The 27,550-nt window shown below is 36.5% G+C and overlaps 1 protein-coding gene across 1 annotated transcript; it reads right to left on the reverse strand.

Annotated features, from left to right (window-relative positions):
• Positions 1-1,237: 1,237 nt before the first annotated feature.
• Positions 1,238-26,521, reverse strand: atp8b3 (ATPase phospholipid transporting 8B3). The gene is made up of 24 exons (XM_056448577.1): positions 26,462-26,521; positions 24,047-24,108; positions 21,731-21,803; positions 21,481-21,551; positions 19,794-19,885; positions 19,514-19,672; positions 19,315-19,403; positions 17,696-17,889; positions 16,096-16,304; positions 15,996-16,018; positions 15,764-15,920; positions 13,274-13,462; positions 12,840-12,952; positions 9,849-10,013; positions 9,627-9,738; positions 9,472-9,547; positions 8,289-8,409; positions 6,996-7,182; positions 6,695-6,918; positions 6,147-6,230; positions 3,830-4,054; positions 3,608-3,746; positions 1,645-1,775; positions 1,238-1,566 (listed from the first exon to the last, which is right to left on the reverse strand). Exons 1-24 carry the CDS (start codon positions 26,519-26,521, stop codon positions 1,327-1,329), a joined length of 3,195 nt encoding a protein of 1,064 aa, XP_056304552.1. The 3' UTR covers positions 1,238-1,326.
• Positions 26,522-27,550: the final 1,029 nt, after the last annotated feature.

A 27,550-nucleotide genomic window follows, 5' to 3' on the forward strand; every position in this document is an offset into this window, starting at 1 on the left:
AAGTGCTAATTTTTGGGCCAATATTGCTCTCTAATAACCACACACCAGTCAAAAAAAGAACTAATGAGACTGGTGGTCTTTGCACAGAAAACTATGCAAAAATCCAGAGAAAAGTAAAACCGTTACCTCAATTGATGTTGCTGTTTCAGGCTGCATTGCCGTTTTCCCAAACTCCACTTCAATAACCAGGATGATGTTCAAGGATACCTGCACCAATTACAGAGTAGCAGAAAATGTTGAAATGTCGCACTAAACTGAACTGGTTAGCTGGGATTAGCCAATCTGGTATCTTGGTTTTTTTAATAGGCGTTGGAAGATCAACAAACCACGCTAAACACAGGACATTTATGCAGTGTAGCAAATAAACTTGGATTAATTTAACAGTTTTCAGGGAAGAGTGTAAGCAAGACTCATTTACATGTACAGAAACTCTCCTTAGAGCACATCTACCCAAGCCAAAGACTGATAAAAGGGTAAAGACAATCCAAACAACCAATCATTGTGTGTTTCTGAAGCTGTAGATATGCTCCAGCTGAACTTTTGCATTCAAGTTGAAAATCAAGGCCCAGTAAAGAAAGATATAAAAAGAGAAGATAGCCTGTTTGTGATCAAAATCTTATGCACAAGGATTTTCCAGTTTTAGTATCCAGTGAAGCTTCACATGCACACAAAAACTTGTTCTCAGGCAGCTGTTAAAGGTTAAAGGGCACATCATCAAGGAGAGCCTCGTTCCTCTTTCTGTCCTACAGGGGGAGCCAGAGAGCCTGTGGAGCACTTTTCATTTAGTGCAAGTGGACACTCTTCAGAAGGAGACAAATTGGAGTAATAACTGTTACAGGAAAAAAAAAAATAATAATAAGGAAATATGGGTAATTTGCGTGTTTTGAAATAAAATTCAACCATTGTTGAACATTTTCATGCTACAGTCTCTTTATTTATCTAGCCTGGATTTGTTTGCAGCAATAAAGAGTAAATGAATTGATTTTTTAATAAATGTACTTATTTATCTAATATTACAAAACTAAAAATAATGGGATTTACCCAATTATTTCGACCTATTATGCTTACAGGCTTAACTTTTTTGTATTTTAATAAAAAATGCATATAAAAATTTATATTGACAAAATATTCCCTGTCAGTATATATATCCCTATATATATATATATATATATATATATATATATATATATATATATATATATATATATATATATATATATATATATAGTGCCTCACTTTTGGAAATGCACCAAAAGCCCCAGGATTGTCAAGCACAGATCCTTGATATTACATTCACTAATCCCAATCTTATCATGACTGAAGATGCTAGCATGACACACCAGCACTATTCATTTCTATGTGTAAACCCTTTGGAGATTCATTCTTCAGGCCTTCCGCCGAAACTCTCCCATCCTGTCGAGGCGCTGCTGAGGGAAGACCAACTCCTGTGGTGATTAACTTTCCGAAACCTTTCCCTTGGGAAACAGCATACGATGAACGACGCTGAACAGTACCTCTCTGAAACCACGACTGAAGCTCTACAGGTTCATTTGCTGAGCTGTGGATCTACAATGGAAAAATAAGGTGAGCATAAAAAATAACAATGCTTATTTCAGGCTAACCGGGACAAAGGTAACGAGCAACCTTGTGTTTGTTGGGGTTTGCTAGCACAACACCCAAGGCTCGTGTTGTTATTGAGGGAAGGACTGCAACACAGGTGGTCACAAATATGGCCAGCCAGACCTCAGGAGTGCTGTAAGCATTTTGCGATGCTCCTGCAAATGAAGAATGCAGATGATCAGCGGGATTTCAGCATTCAGGGAATGAGATTAATATTCATTGCAAATGCCTATTGCAATTTCTTATGGTTACGTATAAACAGTCTGTTAACACTGCCACCTGGTGGACTACATTATGATTCTATAAGATTGTAAATGATACAAAATTATAAATACATTTCTCTATTATTTATTAATTCTTGGTTATACATTAAATAGTCAGTGAAATAATTATATGTAAATAAGCTTCTCTTGCTCACAAAGGCTGCATTTAATTCATAAGAAATACAGTAAAAGTTGTGAAATGTCATTGCACTATAAAATAACTTCAAAAGTAGTTTGTAATTTAATTTAATAATTTATTTCAGTGATTTTAATGATTTTTCAGCTTCATTACTCCAGTCTTCAGTCACATAATCCTTCAGAAATAACTAATATTGATTATTATTTTTATTATTATTATTTTTGTTAAATAAAAGCAATAATGACTGGAGTAATAATTTCATTTGAAACAACATACAATAAGTAATAAATAAATAACAATTTTCTTTTTACATTTAATAAATGCCGTCTTGATGAACAGAATAATTTTATTTCAATTATTAAATACAATTAGTAACATAAAAAAACTGACCCTAAACTTTGACCAGTAGTGTGTGTGTGTGTATGTATATACTTGTCAAATCTTTATTCAGTTAAAATGATATGGTAACACTTATTTTATTTATCCTTCTTCGTTAATATAATGTAATATAATATAATATAAATGTTCATTGTTATTTCATGCTAACTCAGTTTTGATAAACTGATCAATAAACGCTGTAAGCATTGTTCATTATTATTTCACTTTTAGTAAATATTTGATCAAATAAAAATCTTATTGTAAATTGTGATTAATCATTTCTGAACATATCTCTAAATATTTTTTGAAAACCAAGTAGATGATTTATATAGTTATAATATAATACATAGATTTATCCAGCTAAAAAATGATTAACATTACTTTTAAAACCGATTTCTATTCTAAAATGTGTTTCAGAATTTTTTAGAGTTGAATAATTATTCACAGTTATAAAACTTGTAGTTAGTTAAAAACAACATTTAAAGCTTATAACTACTTTTGAAATATGAAGATAAATAAAAAAGGCAAATATGCATTTCAAAATATTAGTAAAACAATCAAAATATTACTATATGTGCAAATATAGTAGGTACAATTGCTCTTTTTTCTTATAAAACTGAGCCCATGCAGATAAAATATGAAGCTTACAACATAAAAATATATTTTCTTCTAGAGCAGAGATGCCCAAAGTATTTGTAACCTTTGCTTTGGCCCACCATCCCATCTAAGAAGAGAGTGAGAATGATAGAGAGGGTTGGGGCGAATGCCTTTAAAAGAGATTCTCATTTTTAATTTGACGTAATTTTTGTTTCTTTGTTTTATTGCTGAGCTACAAAAAAAAATAGCATATTTCAATGAAATGTTATAAATGAATCCGATTTTTTACACTGTAAATAATGTCTTGATGGATAGAGGACTATGCAGAAGACATCAGTGAGCAAATCAAGGGAAAAAAAGTTTAACTCCATTCTGTTATAAATGAGATTGCTTTTTGTTTTTACTGTAATAAGTTGATTATAAAATGTGAAAAAAATGTTGTATTAGTTAATAGAAAGCAATGTTTTCCAGTTATTTTTAAATATTATTAGAAAATTACTCATGGCAACTATATTTACCTTCGGCCCACTAGCCTCAATCAAGTTTGGGCACCCTTGTTCTAGAGTCAGGTAATGAACACAATAATAATTTATTTTGCAGACATTAATACCCAGAAAGAAGTAGTCTTTAGGTGAGGCGGTGAACAGTCGAGCACTATGGAGAGCCAGTGTGGACAGAAAGAAAGCCACTACACTAAAAATGACAGATGCAACGCTCCACTTGGTCCAGTATTTTGTGCAAAGAATAACCTAGAAACAAAACAAGTCTGCCATCATTGATATTTCCTCTACAATTTCCTTAAAATCCGAATGTCATATATATAATTAGTTACCTCCAAAGTGGTTGCAAACAGCACAGATGTCTCAATAGTAATGGCTAAAGTCTGGAAATCGAGAGCAGAGTACTGCAAGATTCCCATAGGGACGAAGAAAAAGATGATGGAGGAGTAGAAGGAGTAAAGAAGTGTGAATGCCAGAACTGAAGGATTGAACAGCTGCTTTTTCTGTCCAATCGAGTAGATCTCCGGCCAGCGCAAACAACTCCTGGCACTCACGTCCTGAAGGTAAACAAATAGACTAGCAGTTGAACCAATCAGCCACAAAGTACAAGATATATATTTTTAATGCATATGTTAACTCAGTGTTTCCCAACCCTGTTCCTAGAGGCACACCAACAGTACATATTCTGGATGTCTCCCCTATCTGACCCATTCATTTCAGGTTTGGAATCTCTTCTAATGTTCTGATAAGTTGATTCAGCTGTGTTTGATTAGGGAGAGGTTGAAAACGTGTACCGTGTTTGTTTTTATATATTCTTATTGCATATCCTTTATTAATAAGCACAATGTTTGTATACACATATCCTATATGCAAATACAGCTGGCATTGTCAGAGAGAGTGTGTGTGTGTGTGTGGATGATCAAATTTCATGTCTTTCTAGACTTTTTTTTGGCATCGACTGCCTTCTATAACTCTATCGTTGCACAGTGCTAATGAATGAACTCCCACAACGCATAACCTAACGCAGTGTTTCCCAACCCTGTTCCTGAAGGCACACCAACAGTACCCATTTTCAACCTCTTCCTAATCAAACACACCTAAATCAACTCATCAGAACATTAGAAGAGCCTCCAAAAGCTAAAATTAATGAGTCAGATAGGGGAGACATCCAAAATATGTAATATTGGTGTGCCTTTAGGAACAGGGTTGGGAAACACTGCCTTAAGGCATGTGAAAACCAAAACATATATTTTAATTGATCAGAATTAGCAGATTTTTAAACTAATTCCCACTAATTCCATACAGTGTTTCCCAACTTTGTTCTTGAAGGCGCACCAACATTACACATTTCCATGCGTTTATAGACTTTTAAATCTGCCTTCCATACTGTGCTAATGAACTAATTCCTACTGCATATACATTAACACAGTGTTTTCCAATCCTGTTCATGAAGGCACACCAACACTACACATTTTCAACCTCTTCCTAATCAAACACACCTGAATTTACTCATCAGAACATTAGAAGAGACTCCAAAACCTAAAATGAATAGGTCAGATTAGGGAGACATCTAAAATATGTAATGTTGGTGGGCCTTTAAGAAAAGGGTTGGGAAAGAAGTTGGAATAATATGTATGGTCTCGTGTTTAGCTGCTAGAGTCAAGAGTTTCTATTTGTCTTTTAGGTCATGGTGATGTTTTCACAACTATGGTATGGCTCATGGTGCAGACCAAGGGCAAAAGACTATACATTGCAGCATTTTCTGTGTTTGTTTTCATATCCTTATTGCATATATTTCATGAATAAGCACAATTTCTAATGTTTGCATACCTTTATCCTATATGCAAATACAATCACAAATACAGCTGGCATTGTCAGAGTGTGTGTGTGTGTGTGTGTGTGTGTAGATGATCAAATTCCATGTGTTTATAGACTTTTGGCACCGACTGCATTCCATAACTGTATGGTTGGACTGTACAAATGAACTAATTTCCACCACATATACCTTAACGCAGTGTTTTCCCACCCTGTTTCTGAAGGCACACCAACAGTACACATTTTCAAGCTCTCCCTAATCAAACAGACCTGAATCTACTCATCAGAACATAAGAAGAGACTCCACAATCTGAAGTTAATGAGTCAGATAGGGGAGATATTTAAAATATGTAATGTTGGTCTGCCTCTAGAAACAGGTTTGGGAAACACTGCCTTAACGCATGTAAAAACCAAAGCATTTTTTAATTGATCAGAATTTCCCCACACAATATACTTTAATGCAGTGTTTCCCAATCCTGTTCCTGAAGGCGCACCAACAGTACACATTTTCATGCGTTTATAGACTTTTGGCACCGACTGCCTTCCATACTGTGCTAATGAACTAATTCCCACCGCATATACCTTAACACAGTGTTTTTCCCAACCCCGTTCCTGAAGGCACACCTCTTCGTAACCAAACACACCTGAATCAACTCATCAGAACATTAGATGAGTGTCCAAAACCTGAAGTTAATGGGTCAGATAAGGGAGACATCCAAAATATGTACTGTTGGTGTGCCTTCAGGAACAGGGTTGGGAGACACTGCCTTAACGCATGTGTAGAAACCAAAACATATTTTTTTAATTGATCAGGATTTGCTACATTTGTCTTACCTGTTCAAAAATCCCTGTGCACTGTATAGGCAGCGATGTGTATGTTGTTGTGAAGAGGCTAATATACCAGCTCTCATACATAGGCTGGAAAAGAGGACAGAAATGTGTCTAATTAAGCTGCTTTACATAAATTATTAAAGAAACTAATTGCATTTTCAGCCTCAAACATGTCTCTGCAATAACAGATCCGAGCAAACATTTTTGTGTTTAATAGACATCTAAACGTAGACAGTTTGGCTAAAACAAGACTAAACTTGGTCTATCTGTGAAAATCTAATAGACATCTAAGGTTAGCCCAAAACTAGACCCGTCGTCAAACAGACAGATTAGACAGACTTTAAATATGTAGTCATTCATTTCTGTTTATTTGATGACTAGTCTATTTTTGGCCTATTCTTAGACGTCTATTAGATTTTCATTTTCATTTTAGCTAAGATGACTACGTCTAGACGTCTAACAGACATCTTTTATAAACAAAAATTGCTTGCTGGGATATTTTCATTGTGGTTTGATGTTAGCGGGTGTATTAGGTGACCTATTTGCTCTACCTGAGCGCTGAAGCCATTGTAGAAACTGTACCATGTGTGCACCAAAGCAAAAGCTGTGGTTTTGTAGAGGAAATAGCGCAGGAGGATGCTGATGCGGTAGTATGACCAGTGGCCGTGCACAAGCAGAAGCTTGCGGAGAAAACTGAACTGCGCCAGAGCAAAATCTGCATTCAGCACCGCCTGACTTCCCTCCACACCGCAGAGACCCACGCCAATATGAGCCGCTGGTGGGAAAGTTTGATTTATTAGCAATGAGAGAACTGGAGGATTTCTGTGCACTGACAATGGTTCAAATTCTCACTCTTAATCATGTTGACGTCATTGGCGCCGTCTCCAATTGCCATTGTAATAGAAGCCGAATGCTTCCTGACCATCTCGACAACTTCGGCCTTTTGAGCTGGAGTAACTCGGCAGCACAGCACAGACTGGCACTGGCCAGATAGAGCAACAAACTTTGCCCCCCATTCCGGTGATTTGGTTAATTCTGCCTGTAATACACAGAAAGTGCAAAGTCACAGAGAAGTTAGTTCAAAATAGAAATCTTTCACAAGATTATAAACCACTTTCAGTTTTGATTAATTTAAAGGGTTAGTTCACTCAAAAAATGAAAATTAGGTTATTAATTACTCACCCTCATAGTTCCAAACCCCTGAGACCTTTGTCCGTCTTTGCAACACAAATTAAGATATTTATATCTCCTCCATAGGAAAAAAATGTCCAGAATAATATGAAAAAACATCCTCAAAGCAGACCATATATCTTCAGTAATCTGCACAATACCTTTCTGTACTCATAAAACAAAAATAATGACTTTACTCAACAGTTTTTTTCTCTTCAGTGTCAGTATATTGCGCATGTTCATGAGTACTGTGCACTGATGTACACCCCGGATGCCAGCACATGACATTCTGGGACACATAAATGCGCCTATGCTGACACTGTGGAGAGGAACCTGCTGAATAATGTGGTTATTTTTGTTTTATGTGTGTACAAAAGTATTCTTGAAGCTTGATAATATTCAAATTGAACCACTGGAGGTCTATAGTCTGTTTTGAGGATGTTTTGGGGTATTTTTCAGGACTTTAAATGAGTCAAGAATATTTCTGTTTATGGAGGATGAGGAAAAACAACTTAATTTGTGTTCCAATGATGAACAAAGGTCTCGGGGGTTTGTACTGACATCAGGATGAGTAATTAATAACAGAATTTAGATTTCGGGTGAACTAACACCATCTTTGCTGAATTAAAGTATTATTTCTCTTAAAAAAACTGAATGTCACTAACCCGAAACATTTGTGTAATTATTTATGCACACATTATGGTTCGGGATCTGTAGAGCTGCGCATCGATGGATTTGCTCTTCAGTGTTTGGACTCTCAGTAGTGACTATTAAACCGCACTGAACTGAGCTAAACTGAACTTAAACTTTAAAAACTGAACTACACTATTTCAGTTTACTATGATCTTTTATGTGAAGCTGCTTTGACACAATCTACATTGTAAAAGCGCTATACAAATAAAGGGGAACTGAATTTAATTTAAACATTTTATTTTATTTGCCATATTTATTTTTTTATAGTATTTATATTCTCACCAGTTCTGGACCTGAGATGACCAGCGCAGCTTTGTTCATCGTTGCTTTTTTGTCTGTGATCCAAACCTCTGGCTCTTTATATTTGACATCAACATTTGGAGATGGAGACTCTAGGAGCTGCCTGGAGATAATGACAGAGGTCATGATGTGTTATATTCTGGGGCTGCCAAGATATTAGAAAAGTCTGATATTCTGATATTTTATTTTTCTGCGATAAATATTGCGGTATGAATACAGTTTCAGAAGAAGGTTTGAATAGCTCTATTTGAAGGATTTTTGAGGAGTCTAACAGTACTCCGGTACAGAAATTGATTGATCACAATGCTCAAAAAAAGCTTTTCTAATTTGTTTTGTCTCGTTTCTAGTCCAAATATCAAAAAATCCTCAGATCAAGTAAAAATATTGAGGGGATTTCACCGTCAGAGGAAATAAGTGAAAACTAAGAGTTTGCTTGTTTTAAGGAAATTATCTGCCAGTGGGGAAAGTAAAATAATCTTGTTTTCGCTTTGAAATGTAGAAATGTAGATAAGAAACAAGACAAAAATTCTTAGTAAGAAATGTTTTTTTGCATAATTTTTTTAATTATAGGCATTAAGAAACACAAGCAATGCTAGGGTTTAGCAAGTAAGTAATGTTTATTTTTATTTATACCCAAAGTGCTTCACACTTATGAGAGGGGGGTCTCTCCACTTCACCACCAGTGTGCAGCTTCCACTTGGATGACGCGATGGCAGCCACAGGACAACAACGCTACCACACACCAGCTATAGGTGGAGTGGAGAGACAGTGATAGAGCCAATCTGTGGATGGAGATGATTGGGAGGCCATGATGGGTAAGGACATTTGGAATTTGGCCAGGACATTGGGGTTACACCCTTACTCATTACGAGAAGTGCCATGGGATTTTTAATGATCACAGAGAGTCAGGAAAGACGGGTTTAGAAGAGGTTTGAGGTCATAAATTTGCATTGTTAGCACATGCATACAGCTATAATAATTAAAATTTTAAATCAAGTCACTAATTATACTAAAATTAAAAACGAATAATAATAATTAGACATTTATTTCGCAGCTAATTAGGATAAAAGCTCTGATTAAGATGGTTGAAAGAACATTAACATTGTTCAGAATTGGCTGAGCACTGAGCATCAAGTCTGGTAATGAAATGCATGTATTTTCTGACCTAAGCTCCTCCCCTTGAATGAGAGTTGTGTCTGGATCCATCAGTTTGCATGCATATCCCACATTCACAGCAGTTTCTGTTGGAAAAACAGCAGACAATGTAAATATGTAACATTGACTGCGTTCTTCAAAACAATTTACACACTGACAAAGCACCTGTTTTGTCTCCTGTCAGCACCCACACCTTCACCCCCGCCCGCCGCAGGGTGGCGATGGTCTCGGGCACACCTTCCTGAAGGCGATCCTCAATGGCGGTCACCCCCAACAGCTACACAAACAGCATTGTTTCATAACAGAAAGCAACACGCACTAGCTAATTTGCCTCAAGCTGTCTCCAGAGACCATTTGCTCTATTTAATAATAACTCCCTTTGAGTACCATTAAGTCTTTTTCCATTTGATCATATATCTCTTCCAGCAGCGTCTCCTGGTTACCCGTGGCTGTGCCCGCCAGATTGAGAGCTCGGCTCCACTCCGTCCACAGGGCTTCAGGAACCGGGCGCACCGCCACACACAGAGTCCTCAGACAGCTCTGAGCAAACAGCTGCCAACCGCAAACACAAGCAAGAATATGAACAATCGCTTCACACGATGTTAGCCCTACTGTATTGTTGTGGTCTTGGGGTGTGTTCACACTTGGCATGTTTAGTTTGACTAATGTAAATTCTGGTATAGCACTATAGATGAGTGAGAACAGGGGCCCTTTGAAGCTTGATGCCACAAATGGGGAGAAAAGAGGGGAGAATTGAGAGAAGAGGGCCCTGATCACACTTGGTATTGTTGCATTTTTATTTACCTGATCATAATTGAACAAGGATAAGTACAGGTGTGAACAGGGTGTGAAATGTTTCGTCTACTTTCGAGCACATCTAGAGATGGTCGAACAGGCAATTGATTGGATTGCTCTTGTATTGAGGACGTTCATGTGGTTGAATGCGTTAGAATGGCTGGTAAAGGCCGTCTTCTCTCCACCTATTGAGCTCATTCATAACGAATGGGACACACTGCAGAGACAAATTGAAACGTTGTCATTGATAATCTTTTTGGTTTCATATTGGAGGGGAAGACATTTATAAATTAGGATGATCTCTCACCAGCCCCAATAGGTTTAATCCTTTCTTGTTGGTCAAAAATAGCTATGTATTTGACTGTAAATTAGATTTTGGAAATAGGCTATGGTTGCTTCATTCTTTTCATACAGCAGCGCCACTGTATTGGTGCTGTTTTTAAAAGATACAGCTTTGCGATTTTTATTTTATCATTAGTAAAGTGTTTAAGGAGCTTTTAAATAAGTGAAGTTTATTCATAAACTGATTTCGAGAGGATCATGTGATTATGATTGAACACGGCTGGTTCTGCATTAGCATGTATGATCCACCAATCAGGCCTTTCCTAACCCACTATAAAGAGCCAGGGTTTTTCACTACAGTCATCTTCGATTTGAAGAATCCCCCCTTCCATCCCTACCTCTTCACCTTTCCCTCCATAGGGCGGCACGGTGGCCCAGTGGTTAGCACTGTTGCCTCACAGCAAGAACGTCACCGGTTCTAGTCCTTTAACAGGCCGGCGGTCATTTCTGTGCGTAGTTCGCATGTTCTTCCCGTGCTCGCGTGGGTTTTCCCCGGGTCCTCCGGTTTCCTCCCATATTGCAAAAACATGCACAACAAGTGAATTGATCAATCTAAATTCAGCAGTACAGTCAATCTCTCATCCTGCAGCATATCTCTTCATAGCATTCATCAGCTCTTATCAAGGGGGAGTTGTCGAGATCTACCTGAGCTCAAGGCTCCCCTCTCGCCCTGCAAACGGGAGGGAGCGCAAGGGTCAAGGACCTTTTGGGCTCAGGGCTCTCTCCCGGGACCGCACGCCAAACTTGCTTATAATCAATCATCAGCTAAGTGTGAACTCTTGAGTTTAATAGTATTCAAATGAATATTCAGGTAGTCAATTTATACCTCAAAAACTTTTTGCATGATTTTGCATGTGTTGGATGATACAGTGCTTTTCTGAACACTCAAAGCGCTTTGCACATTGGGGGGAATCTCCTCATCCACCACCAGTGTGCAGCATCCACCTGGATGATGCGACGGCAACCATATTGCACCAGACTAATTGGTGGAGAGAAGTGATGAAGCCAATTATGATATGGGGATGGTGGACAGAGGCCAGTGGGCAAATTTGGCCAAGATACTAGGGTTAAACCCCTACTCTTTTTCGAAGGACATCCTGTGATTTTTAACAACCACAGAGAGTCAGGACCTCAGTTTAACATCTAATCCAAAAGACGGCGCTCACTGAGCAGTACAGAGTGCCCTTCACTATATTGGGGAGTTAGGACTCACACAGGCTGCAAGTTGAGCGCCCCCTGCTGGTCTCACCAACACCACTTCCGGCAGCAACCTAGCTTTCTCATGTGGTCTCCCATCCAGGTACTGACCAGGCGCAGCCCTGCTTAGCTTCAGAGGGCGACCATGTGAGAGAGGCAGAGAGCTAGCTTTGCATAATGATTTTATTCAAAGACACGAACACAAATTCGATGTTATAAAATATCTGTTAAACAAATTCAATAAAAACAAAAGCATACACCTTGAACTGTAACATAGAAATAAAAGAAATCAATTCTATTTTCATTAGTCAGCGCTGTTAGAGCCATGAAGAGATTTGTAATATTCTATAATATTATATTATTTGTACTGAGATATGTAGTTATTGTTATTTGATACACATTTGATTTGTATATTTTGTGATATTATATTACGTACATGACGTTTCATATGTTAACTATGTCATCCTTCATATGTATGTGTAAGCAATCAGGGAAAAAAGAGAAAAGAAGGAAGGGGCTTGACGGTAGACAGTCTTTTGACCGTTCGTCAAATCCATATTTAAATTGAAGCTTGAAAAGGAGCAAATAGTTCTTAAGTTTGTTTTTTTATTTTTGTTGTATCCTGACAAACGAAAAGTAAACTGTTACATTGCAAGTTTGTTGTTTTACGCGTCAAATCATTTGTCCCTATAGAAATGGTGGAGAGCTGGAAAGACTAGATCTCCATTACAGATGCATTAATATTCATAAAGTAGTGTGTTTAATTGATCTGGAACTTTTAATAAGGTTTTTTTCACAGTATGAAAGTTGTTTCCCAGTACGAGGTTGAGGCTGGAAGGGCATCTGCTGTGTAAAACATATGCTGGAATAGTTGAATAGTTAAATTAATAAATAAAGGACTAAGCCGAAGCAAAATTAATAAATGAAATAGTGCTAGCTTTCTCAGTTTAGATGGAAAGATCAAGGAAAGCCAATACACACCCACAGACCCTCCCTCATTACAGAAGTAGTTAAAAAGTGGTGACAAGTGTCCAGTCGCCTCACCTCTAGAGCTCTGTCTGTGCTCTCCTGAAGTGGCCAATCCTTCTGAAGCCTCTCCAGAATGACAATATCTGCACCCTTACTGTACAGCTTTAACTGTCCTCCAGGGCTACGCACTACACACACACACACGCACACAATACAGTTAATCCCAAAGTATGGTTTTTATGCTGAAGCTAGTAGTGGCTTTTAACTGCAGTACTCAAGACTCACCATTGCTTTGACCATTTTATTTGTTTCTCTAATCACTTCAGACTACCATAAGTGGACAAAATGTGTTACAAAAAGTGTTTTTTGGATGTTGCGACGCAACAATCTACAACTAAATTGATGAGCACTATTGTAAGGAGGTTTAACATTCAACTATAGTTTTAAAGGGTACAGAAGTTATATTTATAGTAGGCATACAGGGATGAAACTTTCCATTTGCATCTCACCCAGCACTGACATGCGTCTCCTCTTGCTGGTGAAGTCCAGAAGGGCCAGGAGCTGATAGTTTCGCGTGAGGCCCATCTCGCTGATGGTGAGAGTGTCACGTGTCCGGGAGAGGAACACCCAGCCCAGCTCTCGAGCTGCACAAACCAGAGCTTCTTCATCTGGAGATGCAGCCTGGTAGTGAGGTAAACCTGCATTTATAAAACACAAGGTCAATTATACTTTCCTCTGGGTTTGACTTGTCTACATTTTTACAAATAGAGCGCAAGATAAAAAAATGTATACACACATATAATGGTCCAATATACATATACAAAATACACTTCTACAAAAAAAAAATCTGAAAAATGGTCAAAAGAAACAGAAATATGCCTCTTTCTCCATTTATGATCACACAAAACTAAATTTAATTTAGCAGGAAATTCAGCATTCCCATCAGAGGAATAAACTGCATTTATTTTACAAATTTACAAAACATTCAAATATAATTATAACTAAAAACTGAATTCAACTCGCAAACTAAACTTCAATGTTATCATTAAAACAATTCAAACAGAAACCCATTCTTTCTAAATATCACCTCTGTCATCATGACCTAGAAATAGAAAAGGGCAGACATAAAAAAAATCCTGGATTCCCAAAGAAAAGAGAATATGTAAACAGTGTGACATTAATCAAATAGAGGATGACACACTTCCTTTTGTTCTGCCCCAAATACACCACAACTAGAGAACTACTTTTCCCCCAAATTTGAAACATTAATTCATTTTTTTATTTAAATATAAAAATAAATATATAAATAAACTTTACCATGTAGTCGGAGAGGATGAACTGACGTCTAAACTGGCTACAAAATACAGTATGTATACACCATACACACCATAAGAAATGGTTAAACGTAAATGCGTGTATATTATTTAACCAATCTAGACTTTAATATTGTTGTAATTGCTATAATTATCAAATGTATTATTATTATTTAAATTTTTTGTCATTTAAGTCTTATTTACTGTATATTTTATTAATTGGATGATGTTAATATGTTACATATCTTATATTTAAAATGCTTTGGCAATACTAGACAAAATAGGAGTGTAACGGATCGTGGTTGATCCGTGATTCATACGAATCACAACTCGTAGTTCAGCACACGTGACCCGCCTATTAATACGTTTTTATTTTTACTTGTAAATTAATCCTAAATTTGTAACGGTCAAAGAGAGATCGCCTTTCACGTCATTCAGGAAAGCATTTAGGCTTTCCTGTAAAATATAATGATGACGGAAAGATTGTGGTAGGTAATTTGGGATATGGTGGGTTTCTTAGGTTATTAACGATGTTTTCTGTAAATACTTGTTTAGCCTGCATTAATGCATTCAGTGTAAGCTACATGATTAATCATTAAAAGATCAGGATCTCAACACCCACGCAACATAAATTACAAATGATGCTGATTTGCATATGTTTATTAATCCTTCGAATCGCTGCATTCAAATCTGTGATTGAAAAACACAGAAATCAAGAAAGAGCTCTTTAGTCTTTTGAGTCTTTAGTCTTTTGAGTTAGTAATGAAGTTACAAATAGTGAAATAACACAGAAGTACTGGAATAACAGTTTATAGTTTAGATAAAACCACTGATGTTTATGGTAAAGCTTAAAATCACCGTCATAGGCGTTTAACAATGCTCAAAAATGAAAGATGTAGGCAGCAATTACATTATAGGGTAAATAGGAATAACCAGCCATCAAAAATGTGTCTGTGAATAGCTGAATCATTTAGTGAAAATGAGACTAAAAATAAATATGGGTTGTTCAAATTATGTTAGATTTATACATTGAGCATTTTCAGCAACAGTAGTAACAGTGAATTTTTCACAGTACTGAATATTTTACAGTTTATTTTTATTCAGCTGATTATTTCTTCATTTTATTTTTTAATAAAATTACAGGTTCTAAGTTCTGTTATTTAAATCCAAAAGTGTCTTGCAGTGCTGTTTTTGTAATAAATGCAAAGCAAATTACATTTGTCTCCTCCCCTTTTTGGCTGATCTGAAAAATGGTCCAATCAGTGACTAAAAAACCGTTATGTGATCCGAAACATGAGAATCATGATCTGTTACACCACTACTACTAGATGTCATGCCAATAAAGCAACTTGAACTATATTCAAATAGGTACCATAAACTGTAATAAGATTTTACAATTACTGATTTACTGTATTTCGATCAAATATATATGTGGACTCATAAAGCTTGATAACTTCTGTGTGGTCAATTATAAACATTTGTTTAGACCAGATATTAAATGGCCAATACACTAAGGGTATAATTTAATGCCCCCTTGTAGTCAGAAGTTGTGCATTCTAATACATCTATTTTATTGCGGGCTCTATAAATGCTTCTTGCAGCAATATGTTTTCTTTAGCCACAAGAAAATGACAATATTGTGATAAATTGTGACACTGGCATTAAAAAAAAGCTCTTTCTACTAACCATCCTTCCACTCGCTCATGACAGTGTGGCAAAGGGCCAAAGCGGTGAAAAACTCGTGGCACTCAAGGCTGCCTCGTCCACGCAGCTTGTCCACCAAGCGCTGGTCGGAAAACTTCAATCCACCACAGGAGAACCGGTTCCAGCTCAAGTCTAAAGGCTTGTAGTAAACTAAGAGTCAGCTTCATTTGGGTGGGCACAGTAGACCAAGAATCAATTATATCTTAGTTCTTACCTTGAACTTCTGTGATATGTCACCTGAATGAATGAACATAAAATTGTTGTTATTAACCCTATAAAAAGGCTGAAACAACTGTCAACAGACTTTAACACACCATAAATATGTCCAGCGATGAAGCACTGGCGAAAAAGCAGGCAGTTTTGCGTTAGTGTGCCAGTTTTGTCACTGAGGAGGTGGCCCACCTGACCCAACTCCTCATTCAGGGTGGTTGTGCGAGCATGAGCAGGGCAGTTGGTGTCCTCCCAATACATCTCAACATCCCAGCCAATTAGAAGACAGTGCACCATGTGGATCACTTCAAACCTGGTTTGGCACAATGAAATACAATTCAAACAATGAAAACATTGCACCAATATACTGGTACGCTTATTGAAATAACCTGTTGTGTTGGTTAACCCAGTAATTCAAGTAAACAAGAATTCAAGTAATTCAAGTGTAACAAGACCTTATAATTTTTCTGGTAAGAACATCAAATAATATGTGTATCCAAATTTACAGTAGAGCTCAGCAATCAGCAATTTTATTTGCATATATTACGCAGCATTTTGATTGTACCACTGAGAATGAGAACACATTTTTATAATTCCTTGGGTAAAGAATGTGTGGTTTTTTTCACACTCTGAGTCAAATATTACAGTTTTTCTCAGTGGCTTTGGTGCATTTCTCACAACACTGTTTACATTTGCACAATAGTTAATGCATTTCTCAAAACGATTAGTACAAACTGCAAAACCTAGTTGATAACCTGCAAAAGCGCGTCACTTGCTCAAAATAGAGAGCTCATTCCTCAATAGCAAGTATTGATGTCAATGGAAGTGTGAGTGTCATCAAGAAGAAAAGTCACCATTGTTTATGAACAAGATAGTCAAGATTTATCATGTTTTCATTGTGTCAGTTTACTCTGTACATTTTTTCCAATGCAAAAAAGATTTTGGTGACACTTCCTGAAAATGCTCAAAACAGCACTAGATACTATTTGCACAGCCATTTGAAAACTACTGTAAAGTTAGACATCACTGCTTTTAGTGAGGTGTCTGAGTACAAGACACTGAATATGTATATTTCACATTTTTACTGCAGATGCTCTTTACAATTCTAATTTATTCACAGCGTTGCGCAAAAGAATAAACACATATTTACAATAAACATAAACTCCCTTTGGGTAGAGCTGTGCACAACTGTAAACAATATTGCCGTACATATTGGAACTGAACCTACAACATTCATAGGTCTGTAACTTATTCAGGAAATTATTAAATTTAGAAGACATTTTCAGGAAAAAAAAAGATTTTAAAAGTTTTATGAAATTTGCTTGACAGATTTTGACTAGTTCAACATTTTTGTATGTAAAGACTCAAGTAATGAAATGATCACTCTTAGTTTTCTATGGAATGACTATTCAGCATTCACAAGTTTAGTTAATTTTGACTGACATGACATAAGCAAATGTTGTAAACAGCAGAGAGTTGTATGAAAGCAGTTGATGCATGTCCAAAAGCATTTGCAGTTTGTTGGAAGGAATGAGAAACTGCTACTATGATGTGCACAAATGATAATTGTTTTAAAGAAATGCATTATCTGTTGAGCAAATGTAAATAGTGTTGTGAGAAATGCACCAAAGCGACTGAGAAAAACTGTAAGACTGTAAAACTTTAACAAAAGACATAATGAAAATATGGAGAGCTGGTTTTTACGTGATATAGAGAGACATGGGCATAGAGGGACTCAGTAAAATGATGTAGCCCCAAAATGTTAGGAAGCCCTGATAGGCAGGAGACGAGTCGCGCTGTACAGTGGAAACAACATCATAATTCGGGGAAATCCTGTACTCGAAAATCCCAGAACCAATGGCCAGGAGGAGAGCTGTGGTCAGCATGAAGAGCAGAATCTGAATACAAAGAGGAGGGAGACAGCATTTATAAACAGAATAATAATAAAGACATGTGTGTTATATATAATATGTAAAAGAACAAAACAAAATAAAAAATATTGCACAAAAAAGTATTTTCTACTACAATTATTCATATATATGCGCGCAATACAATACAATATATATATATATATATATATATATATGCGCGCAAGTGCAAGTTTGACACCCACTTGTTGAACAAGGTATTGCATTCCTGGATCAAAACAAGCGCAGGTTGCCAGATCAGACCAACTGCAGCAAGTCTCAAACCTAACGGCTGATTTAAGTTGTGTTCTAAATAAAAGCAACGGCACACGATAGGTGAATATTTTCTATATTAAAATGATTTTTTTACTAACCAACACCTCGAATTAATATATTAGAAACGGCTTCTATTTCTTGCAGCTGAACAACAGAAAACTGACAACGATCACCTCAGGTACACCTCATGTGCTTTATTTAGTGTTAAATGCCAACAATGCGAGTTTGAATGATATTTATTGCCATACTACTGAAAGCAGCAGCAGAAAGTTCACCTCAAAAAAAATAAACCCTTTGAAATTGAACTTTAGAACTGTGACTCGGTGCAAGCCAACACATATCAGTGATTCAGCATCTATATTTAATATTGTTAAAGAGGGTTAATATGTATTTATTAGATTATAAACCTTACCATTTCGTTGAAGTGCAGTAAGTGCACTATTCTGTGCTTCTGAATGGCTGTATTTAAATTTCTGTCATGCTGTGTCTGGTGCAAAAAGCCAAAGCTTATCATTGCAAATCTCATCACATGTTGTTAAGACACGGGGTTACAATCTAACCTGCTCACCTAATGTTCATGTTCGTAATATTTATATAATTTGCTAATTAATAACCTCATGTGGAACTCTGAATCTGCATCTCATTTCAGAGTCTGCTACTGTCCACCGGAGGTCACATTTTGGTCATCCTTTGAGAGCCTTTATGAATGAATGAATGAAATGTGCCGTTTTCCATTCAAGGCAGGCAGGCAGGCAGGCAGGCAGGCAGATAGGCAGATAGGCAGATAGGCAGATAGATAGATAGATAGATAGATAGATAGATAGATAGATAGATAGATAGATAGATAGATAGATAGATAGATAGATAGATAGATAGATAGATAGATAGATAGATAGATAGATAGATAGATAGATAGATAGATAGATAGATAGATAGATAGATAGATAGATAGATAGATAGATAGATAGATAGATAGATAGATAGATAGATAGATAGATAGACTAGATAGAATAGATAGATAGATAGATAGATAGATAGATAGATAGATAGATAGATAGATAGATAGATAGATAGATAGATAGATAATTTAAAATTAGACAACAGTTTGTGCAAATTTTCATGGTTTAGATCTCCTCTTACCACCAATACGGTTTTGTTAAGCAGTACTTCCACATGGGTTTTCTTCAGTTTAAGACGCCCACAGTTTTGAAGTATTTTACTATCTGAGCCTGCAAGGTAAAAAAAAAAAAGTTTCCTTTTCATCTATTAACCAAATGGCATTATTTGGTCATCTATTAATCAACATTTAGGCCATTTTTAAATAAACAATTAAATGTACCTGTGTATATGGTCAGTCCATAGGCAGTGTCTGTGTTTCGCAGTACAGTTCCTCGGAGCAGCAGGTGATCAGTGCCCAGAAGGTGGCGCTCTCCCTTCCAATGAAACTCGCCTTTGAACGAATGCAGGTTACCATTTGGTTCTTCACATCGCACAATACCTAAGGTAAAAAGAAAAGGGGAGAGAGAGAGAGAAAGAGCCCAAAGCAATGAATAGAAAGCGTATCTTTTAGTCACTACAAATGAAAGACTCCAGTGTTTGCTCAAAGAGTCTATACAGACCATCAAATGCTGCCAGGTTTTGCTCAGCTGAATCTCCATTCAGCTCAGAATGAGTAACAGTCAAAGCCTGGCGAAATTTCAAGTTGGTTTCTCTGCAAACAGTAGGAAAGAAAAAGCAGTGTAAGAACAAGGTAAATATTTTATGAAGCTGCAAGTAGTGTTGTAAGGCTGGGATTTAAGAGGGTAAATATAGGAGGAATATATCAGTTATTTATATATGGCAAGCTTCATTCTGCCAGCAGGTGCTACTATGTCAATAACTAATCATAACCATATTGGTATGTAGATGTCTTTAAAACCGGAATTTTGTCAAACGTAAAGTTTACGAAAGATTAAACTGCATGGTTTCTTTAAAACTTGGCAATTCATTTACCAGCAGGTGGACAAGAGGCTGCTGCCCCTGCCGTTTATAAGTTACAGTACAAGTAAACGTTCCTAACTAGCTGCTTTAAGCTGCTCCTAACTAGCTTAAAGTTAACTTACTGGCTGTTTCACCATCTTTATGTGTTGTTGTAACGAAAAATATACTCCTTTTTAAAAAAAAAATCCTGGCCTTTTCAGCGCCACCTTTGCGCTTTTTATGATCAATTTTTCATCTCTCGCGTATCTCTTAACAACTGATTCTGCTGATGAGCAGATATGGATGCGGCCGGAAGTTAACGAGATTTATTTATATCATTGATAAAATTTCCCATTGATTATATTTTATTAACGTCTAACCCCACCCCAACCCTAAACCCAACCGTCACAGTACTGCAAAAATATTAATTATTTTTATACAGTGTCATAAAGAAATGATGCTATATTATTGTGAATAATCGCACTTCCGACCGGCCGCATATCTGATCTAGACTTTACTGCCGACGCGCTGTTCGAGTCATCCAATTAGAATTACATCATCATTAACCTGCAGGCTGGCTCATGGGGCTGCGAGAAAATAAATAAAAAGAGTGGAGCTGAGGTAAAATAATAAATAAAAAGAGTGAGGCTATGGTCAAATAAATAAATAAATAAATAAATAAATGAAAATTAAGTGCGACTGCTGTGAGTGCAGGCAGATAGGGACACCAGCCCTCGCGGCCAAAAAACGGACTTGCTCACCGGGAATTCTCCCGGTCCTCGCGATTAGCCAATCCGGTCCTGACCTACCCCCATGCTAAACCAAGTTTACTTGTGACTTAAGTCCCTCCTACTTGGAGGTCTCGGGACTGCAGCTATATTTAAGCATGTTCAAGCTGGGTGAAGTCTGACCTGCGAAATCGCATCACATGGCTGTGTGAGACCAATAGAAGATCAAAACATGTACATGCCTCTCTGTACATTTACCTCTCTGTAATTTAAAATATGGACCAATCACTCTCTTTTTTAATGTCTAATCATCTTGTTTAATCCTGTCCCTTATTGCAGCACCGTGTGACAGAATTTCGCATGCTCAACCTGTAGTTTGACTGAGGCATTACTTGGAATCACTGATGCTTAGAACCTAATTAGCATCACAGCTGTCTGTCCACAATATCATATATCTCAGTGTTTTATCCTCACCGCAATATACAAGTTCTTGAGAAACAGAGTTTTTAGAACTGCTTTGAATAACAAATTTAGCATTTGTTTATTGTTTTTGTGTGCCGAGTAGTTATGAATGAGCTTTTAGTGGGTGTGGAAAGACCAGACAGGCTAGTACTCTTACCCATCAATGTCTGCTGTTTCTACGTAGCAAAGACTGTATGGTTCAGTGCTGCAAAGTAGGAGCAGATCAGCCTGAGATTAAAATAAAGAGAGTAATTTAAGTTCAAATGTTAGACAAACTTTGCTTTACTCAATCTAACCTGGAGTAAAACCACTGTAAGACAAAATATGGTTTGGAAAATGCACTAATGCAAAAGGAAATCATATTTATTTGTGACTATAAAGTTGGAAACACAAATACACTCACTCACAGGAATGACCTGGTCCTTATGAACTCGGAGAACGTCACCAACACAAACATCTTTCCATTTAACTGTTTTGAATCTGTAAAGATGATATTTAAGGCAAGATGAACAGTATATAAAACAATAATTCATCATTCATTCATTTTCTTTTCAGCTTAGTCCCTTTATTAATCAGGTGTCACCACAGCGGAATGAACCGCCAACTTATTTAGCATGTGTTTTATGCAGCGGATGCCCTTCCAGCTGCAACCCATCACTGGGAAACACCCATACACTCTCATTCACACACATATATAAACTACGGTCAATTTAGCTTACCCAATTCACCTATAACGCATAACATTGGACTTGTGGGGAAACCGGAGCACCAGAGGAAACCCACACCAACATGGGGAGAACATGCAAACTCCACACAGATATGCCAGCTGACCCAGCCGAAGCTTGAACCAGCGACCATCTTGCTGTGAGGCGACAGCGCTACCCACTGTGCCATCGCGTGGCCACAATTGTTCATTGATTACAATAAAGATTGCATGCTTTGTATTAAAATGTTATGTATAAATATGTAAATTAAGCACTATTTAATTAAAGGTCGTGCAAAGTGCTTTAAAATGTGCACTTTTTAATTCAACGACTGACATATTCTTAACTGAAACAAGGAGACAAACATATAGAATCTAACGCAGCCTGTCCTCACGAGGAAACCTAACTATTTTACGTTTTGTCAGTTTAGTGGTTAATTCGTACGAATTTGTAGGAGTTCAGTCATACGATTTTAAAAGGGAGACGTGGTACACAACCCCGCCTCTAACCCAACCATCATTCACTGGGGGATAAGCAAATCATATTAAATTTGTACGAATGAGATTGTACGATTTCTTACGAATTAGACACTAAATCAAAAAGTTACGAATTGCTGGAAGATTGTGTTCTCAAATGAAAAGCATCTTGAAGGGGCGAGACATGTCAGATACAAGTAAGCATTTACATTTTTTTTATTTATTTACTTATTTAACCATGAATGTCAGATTGAGATACAGTATCTCCTCTACCAGGGAGTCCTGGTCAAGACAGGCAGCATAGGACAGAGTTACAAAAAATAAAATAAATACATATCACAACACACAGACACACACAAAGCACATTGCACACTGACAATTTTACATTGTCCTGTTTTTTTGGGGAGTATGCTGTTGTATTTTGCACGCTCTGTAATTTGCACGATAGTAGTATTTGCACTGTATCTGTATTTTGCACTGTCTGGAGGCAGCACCTAAGCTTTTCACTCATCACAGCACACGTGCTGCTGATTATGTGACAATAAAAATGATTTGACAAAGATAGTATAGCCTATTTCAATGTGCTAATATCATAGGCCCTTGAACATTTCCTGCTTGTTATCCTACCATTTCATAACTGTAACAAGAGGCAAATCAATCATATCTTCACTTTAAAACAGCTATCATAACATTATTTTTCAATATGTTGGCCTTTCTGGATTCTCGGAAAGCTAGGGAAATTAAAAATGTAAAATAGCAAATACTTAGGACCATTGTTATTGTTTACAATCCTCAAAATGGTCTATAAACCATAATCAATTGTTAAAACATGTGCACTGTTCTAAATTGAGTCTTTAAAATATTTTTTAATATAGCGATACATGGTATGGATTTCATATGTAGTATATCTTGAAGCTCATTCCATACATACGGAGCATACTTAGAGAATGCAAATCAACCTAACTCTGTGTGAAAAAATGGCTTTTAAGTAGGAGTATATCTGCTGATCTGCTATTGTAAGTATTTGAACAGTACTGCAACAAGTTAGATACACACTGAGGTAATTTACCAACTTGATTGATCAAAAGATTGAACCAATTTTCATAAATTCCTAGCATTTCTAGCCATTTTTTAAGAAAAAAAGTTGTGTATAACAATGAAAATTATGTATTTACATATTCCTCAGTTAAAAAAAACCCTTCAGAATACAGAAATGAATAAAACTGGGATGTTTAGTGTATAAAAAGCTACTGAAGTTGTTATTTCTATAAAAAAAATAACTTAAAAATATGTATGGTAATTAAATCTACAAGCGCAATAAAGTGTCAACAGAAAACAGCATAAAAGGCCATTATGGATGTTTTCTATCCATTAACGAAAATTTATAAGTCCAAAAAAAAAAAAGTCCATTAAAGTCCAAAATCTCAAAACAGGCAGGCGCATTAAAAACCAGCAAGAGAGGAATACAGTGATGGACTGACTAATGTGGGATGATGATGATGTGTTTGTTTGGATTGTGCAGGCCCCTGACAGTGTTACTCACCCCTCAGGAGTGAGAATGTCACAGGGGCGGCGGTTAATTTGCGCATCACTACGTCGTCGACCCTGAGAGACACACAACACAGCAAACAGGATGGGAGTGAAGGAGATAAGTTTGGTTATCTAACTTGTATGTAATGGAAAAAATTTTTTAAAATATTGGTTGAGAATAGTCTTCTGCTGGTGACAAATTTTCTTGTTGTGATTAATTGCTAAAGCTTTTAAAGATATATGCGGTATTATTACGACATAGACCTAAACTGCAAGAAAGAGTACTTTAACAGGCATAATAAACAAAAACTACTAAGTGTATTGCTATATTTTGTGTATATGTTCAGAGTAAATACATGTATTTACTATGGGACCTATTATGCTCCTTTTTACAAGGTGTAAAAAAAATTCTCTGATGTTCCTAGAGTGTGTATGTGAAGTTTCAGCTCAACATACCCCACAAATATTGTTTTATAACTGTTTGAAACTGACCCATTTAGGATTTGATCCTAATTGTGCTATTTTGGTGACTGTCACTTTAAATTAAAATGAGATTGTTCTCTTTTCAAAAGAGGGCGGAGCTACAAATGCCTATGGTTCAGCATAGTGGAAGATTCAAAAACAAGACGGATGTTCTATGCTAATGAGGGAGAGATCCTCACTATAATAGGCGGGGCTTTCCCTCTCTGATGACACGTACAAGTGGAGAATGTCCATCAATGTGTTTCTGTGGACTTAATATTGAAATTATTCATATTAATCTTTAAAATTAATTTATTTTTTGCCATTAGAAGCTGGTTATATTCACAGACAGTTGCCACTGTGTTTAAACCTCTTATAAAAGTGACTTTTGCATAATAGGTCCCCTTTAAACCAATTCAATTGCAAAAGTACAATAATAGGTAACACTTTATATTAAAGTCTCATTATTAAACGTTAATTAATGCGTTAAGATTAACAGTGAGAAATAGACATATTATTATAGACACATTTTAGTTTATTAAAAAAAATGCAACAACTTTATTAGTTATTATCTTCATTTAATAATACGATTAAAATTTTTTAATGCGTTATTAGGCATTAAGGCAGAAATATACATCGGCTAAGATTAATAAATGCGTTTTTAGTCATTACTAGGGTTGGGCAATGTCGACCAATTTGGTATTGTACATTGTCTAACGTGAAACATCGTGATGGACGATGGCATCATGGTCGTAAGCGGTGGTGAATTAATTATTTTTAATAATTACAAATACATTTTTTGTAGCCTACCATTCCAACAACTTGACCCGCATGGTCTTTATTTTACCCATAACCAAATCATAAATAAATAAAGATAATTTACACACAAATTACCACCTGTCAATCACTTTTTCCACAGGACTCTGGCTGGCATAGGCAGAGTGATCAGTGTCATAATAATGGCATCGACAAACTTGGTTGGTTAAAAAAGGTGTACAACCAACAGCAATCAACCAACAGTATCTAAGGTTTTCGCTAAAATTACTAACTACAAGTGCGAAAGCAAAAGAAAGAAGCAGTGTACTGACGCTGTGACATGTTACCTGATTGATTCAAAAGACTGAAGAGTGGTTAGAAAGGGGCTATAGTTAAATATCACATTTAACAACTATAGTGAGATGCCATCCAGTGGTACATCCTTGATAAACTGTCCGACGTGCACTGTTCTCTGGGGTTTTGTGCTCAAAGCACCCGCTGACTGCTGGAGCTCAGACACATGCACACGCTGCAGCACATGACTGTGTGTGTGTGGTCACGTGATGTGTGTTTTCTGCAGTATAGTGTGGAAGGAGGGCTTTTCAGAAATGCTAGGTGAAATGCCAGTGTGAACATGGATCATTTTTAACTAAAGAGCCATTTTAAAACTACAATGTATTAGTGTAAATGGGGGGCCGAGTGTATTTTTCGCGAGCAGATTGTTGCTGCGATGGGGCGGGGAGGAGGATCGCGATGCCGGCTCAGCATCGTGATGGCTATCCACTATCGACGATGGATGATGGCATCGTCTATCGACCCAACCTTATTCATTACATTGATTTAGTACAACTAACTGACTGATAACTAACTGATATTAACAAATGGAGCCTTACTGTACAGTTAACAAACAAAAGCACTATAAAGAGTCACTGAATTTTTTATGTCACAGGCCAGATTAACGTGAAAATGTTAATGTGTGATAATAAATTGTCTATTAAGTCTAGAAAGCATTTGTGACTGTGATGAACAACCACTGCAAATATAACAATCTGCATATTCTTAAAATACACTCTAAACGTTTAAATAATTATTTACTGTATTTTAAAGTGCCCATATCAATATCGGGAATGTTTATTATCACGATATATTGAATTTTTAAAATATCGTCATATGTCAAGTTAAGAGAGGATGGTAAAAATGAAAGACTCACCACGTCAGTGGCCAGATCTTTACATCCACGAACAAGCAGAACAATCAGCAAAGGAAGCATTGTGGTATACCATGGGATGGTCGCAATTACAGGAACACACTGTAAATAAAAAACAACACACAAAATTACTCGGATTAGACTATTAAAACTATTATTAATTCTGCGTTAAGGTAATTGTAAAGATTATTTATTCTTGTTTTTTTTTAAGAGGGACAATGCTCATTAATCAACAATAAAACTGTAAGCCAGAGTTAGCTGCAGAGTTAGCCGCAAGGGCTAATTTTCATCTGCTGCCCCCTGACAGATTATAAAAAAAGGCAACCTAAAAAACAAAAACACATTATTACACATGCAACATCAGTAAAGTTACATATACCTAAAAAAACAAAACATATAATACGAGTTTCATAAAAAGCAGATAAACACAAGATGCAAACACAAAACTACCTGAATGTTCACTTATATTATAAAATATTTATTTATATTGATTGTTGTAATTTTCAATAAATACTATAGTAAAGTACTTGAATTAATATGTTGTGGTGATTTTATAGTTGCTTTGGCAACACAACAACTATAATAACGTAAACAAATGATTCAACACTGTAGTTTTTTATAACTATAGGGTATATTATACTACAACACACCTCAGTTTACTGTAGTTAAAAGCGTGAATATAGTATTACAGTTTATCAGTTTACCATAGTTTATACTACAGTATTCTACAGCATTCATTAAAAATGTGTACATTTTATAATATATACAGTTTAATACACTTTATTATATTATGATTAAAAAACACTATAGTGTTTACTATAAGGGTGGCATGATGGCTCAGTGGTTAGGGCTGTCACCTGACAGCAAGAAGGTCACAGGTTCGAGTCCCGGCTGGACCAGTTGGCATTTCTGTGTGGAGTTTGTATTTACTACCAGCATTCTTGTGGGTTTCCTCTGGGTGTTCCGGTTTCCCCCACAAGTCCAAACACATGAAACAAAATTAGCTGTAGTGTATGAGTGCGTGTGTGAATGCAAGAGTGTATGGGTGTTTCCCAGTACTTTGCAGCCGAAAGGGCACCTGCTGCATGAAAC

This window comes from Danio aesculapii, chromosome 22 (assembly GCF_903798145.1).
Source record: "Danio aesculapii chromosome 22, fDanAes4.1, whole genome shotgun sequence".
NCBI lineage: Eukaryota > Metazoa > Chordata > Actinopteri > Cypriniformes > Danionidae > Danio > Danio aesculapii.

Coding starts and splice junctions, on each gene's coding strand:
- atp8b3 (XM_056448577.1), bottom strand. CDS start 26,521: ATGCTTCCTTTGCTGATTGTTCTGCTTGTTCGTGGATGTAAAGATCTG. Junction 13,463..15,763: donor CATGAGCGAGTGGAAGGATG/GTTAGTAGAAAG, acceptor TTATAAATGCAG/GTTTACCTCACTACCAGGCT. Junction 3,747..3,829: donor TGTTTGCAACCACTTTGGAG/GTAACTAATTAT, acceptor TTTTGTTTCTAG/GTTATTCTTTGCACAAAATA.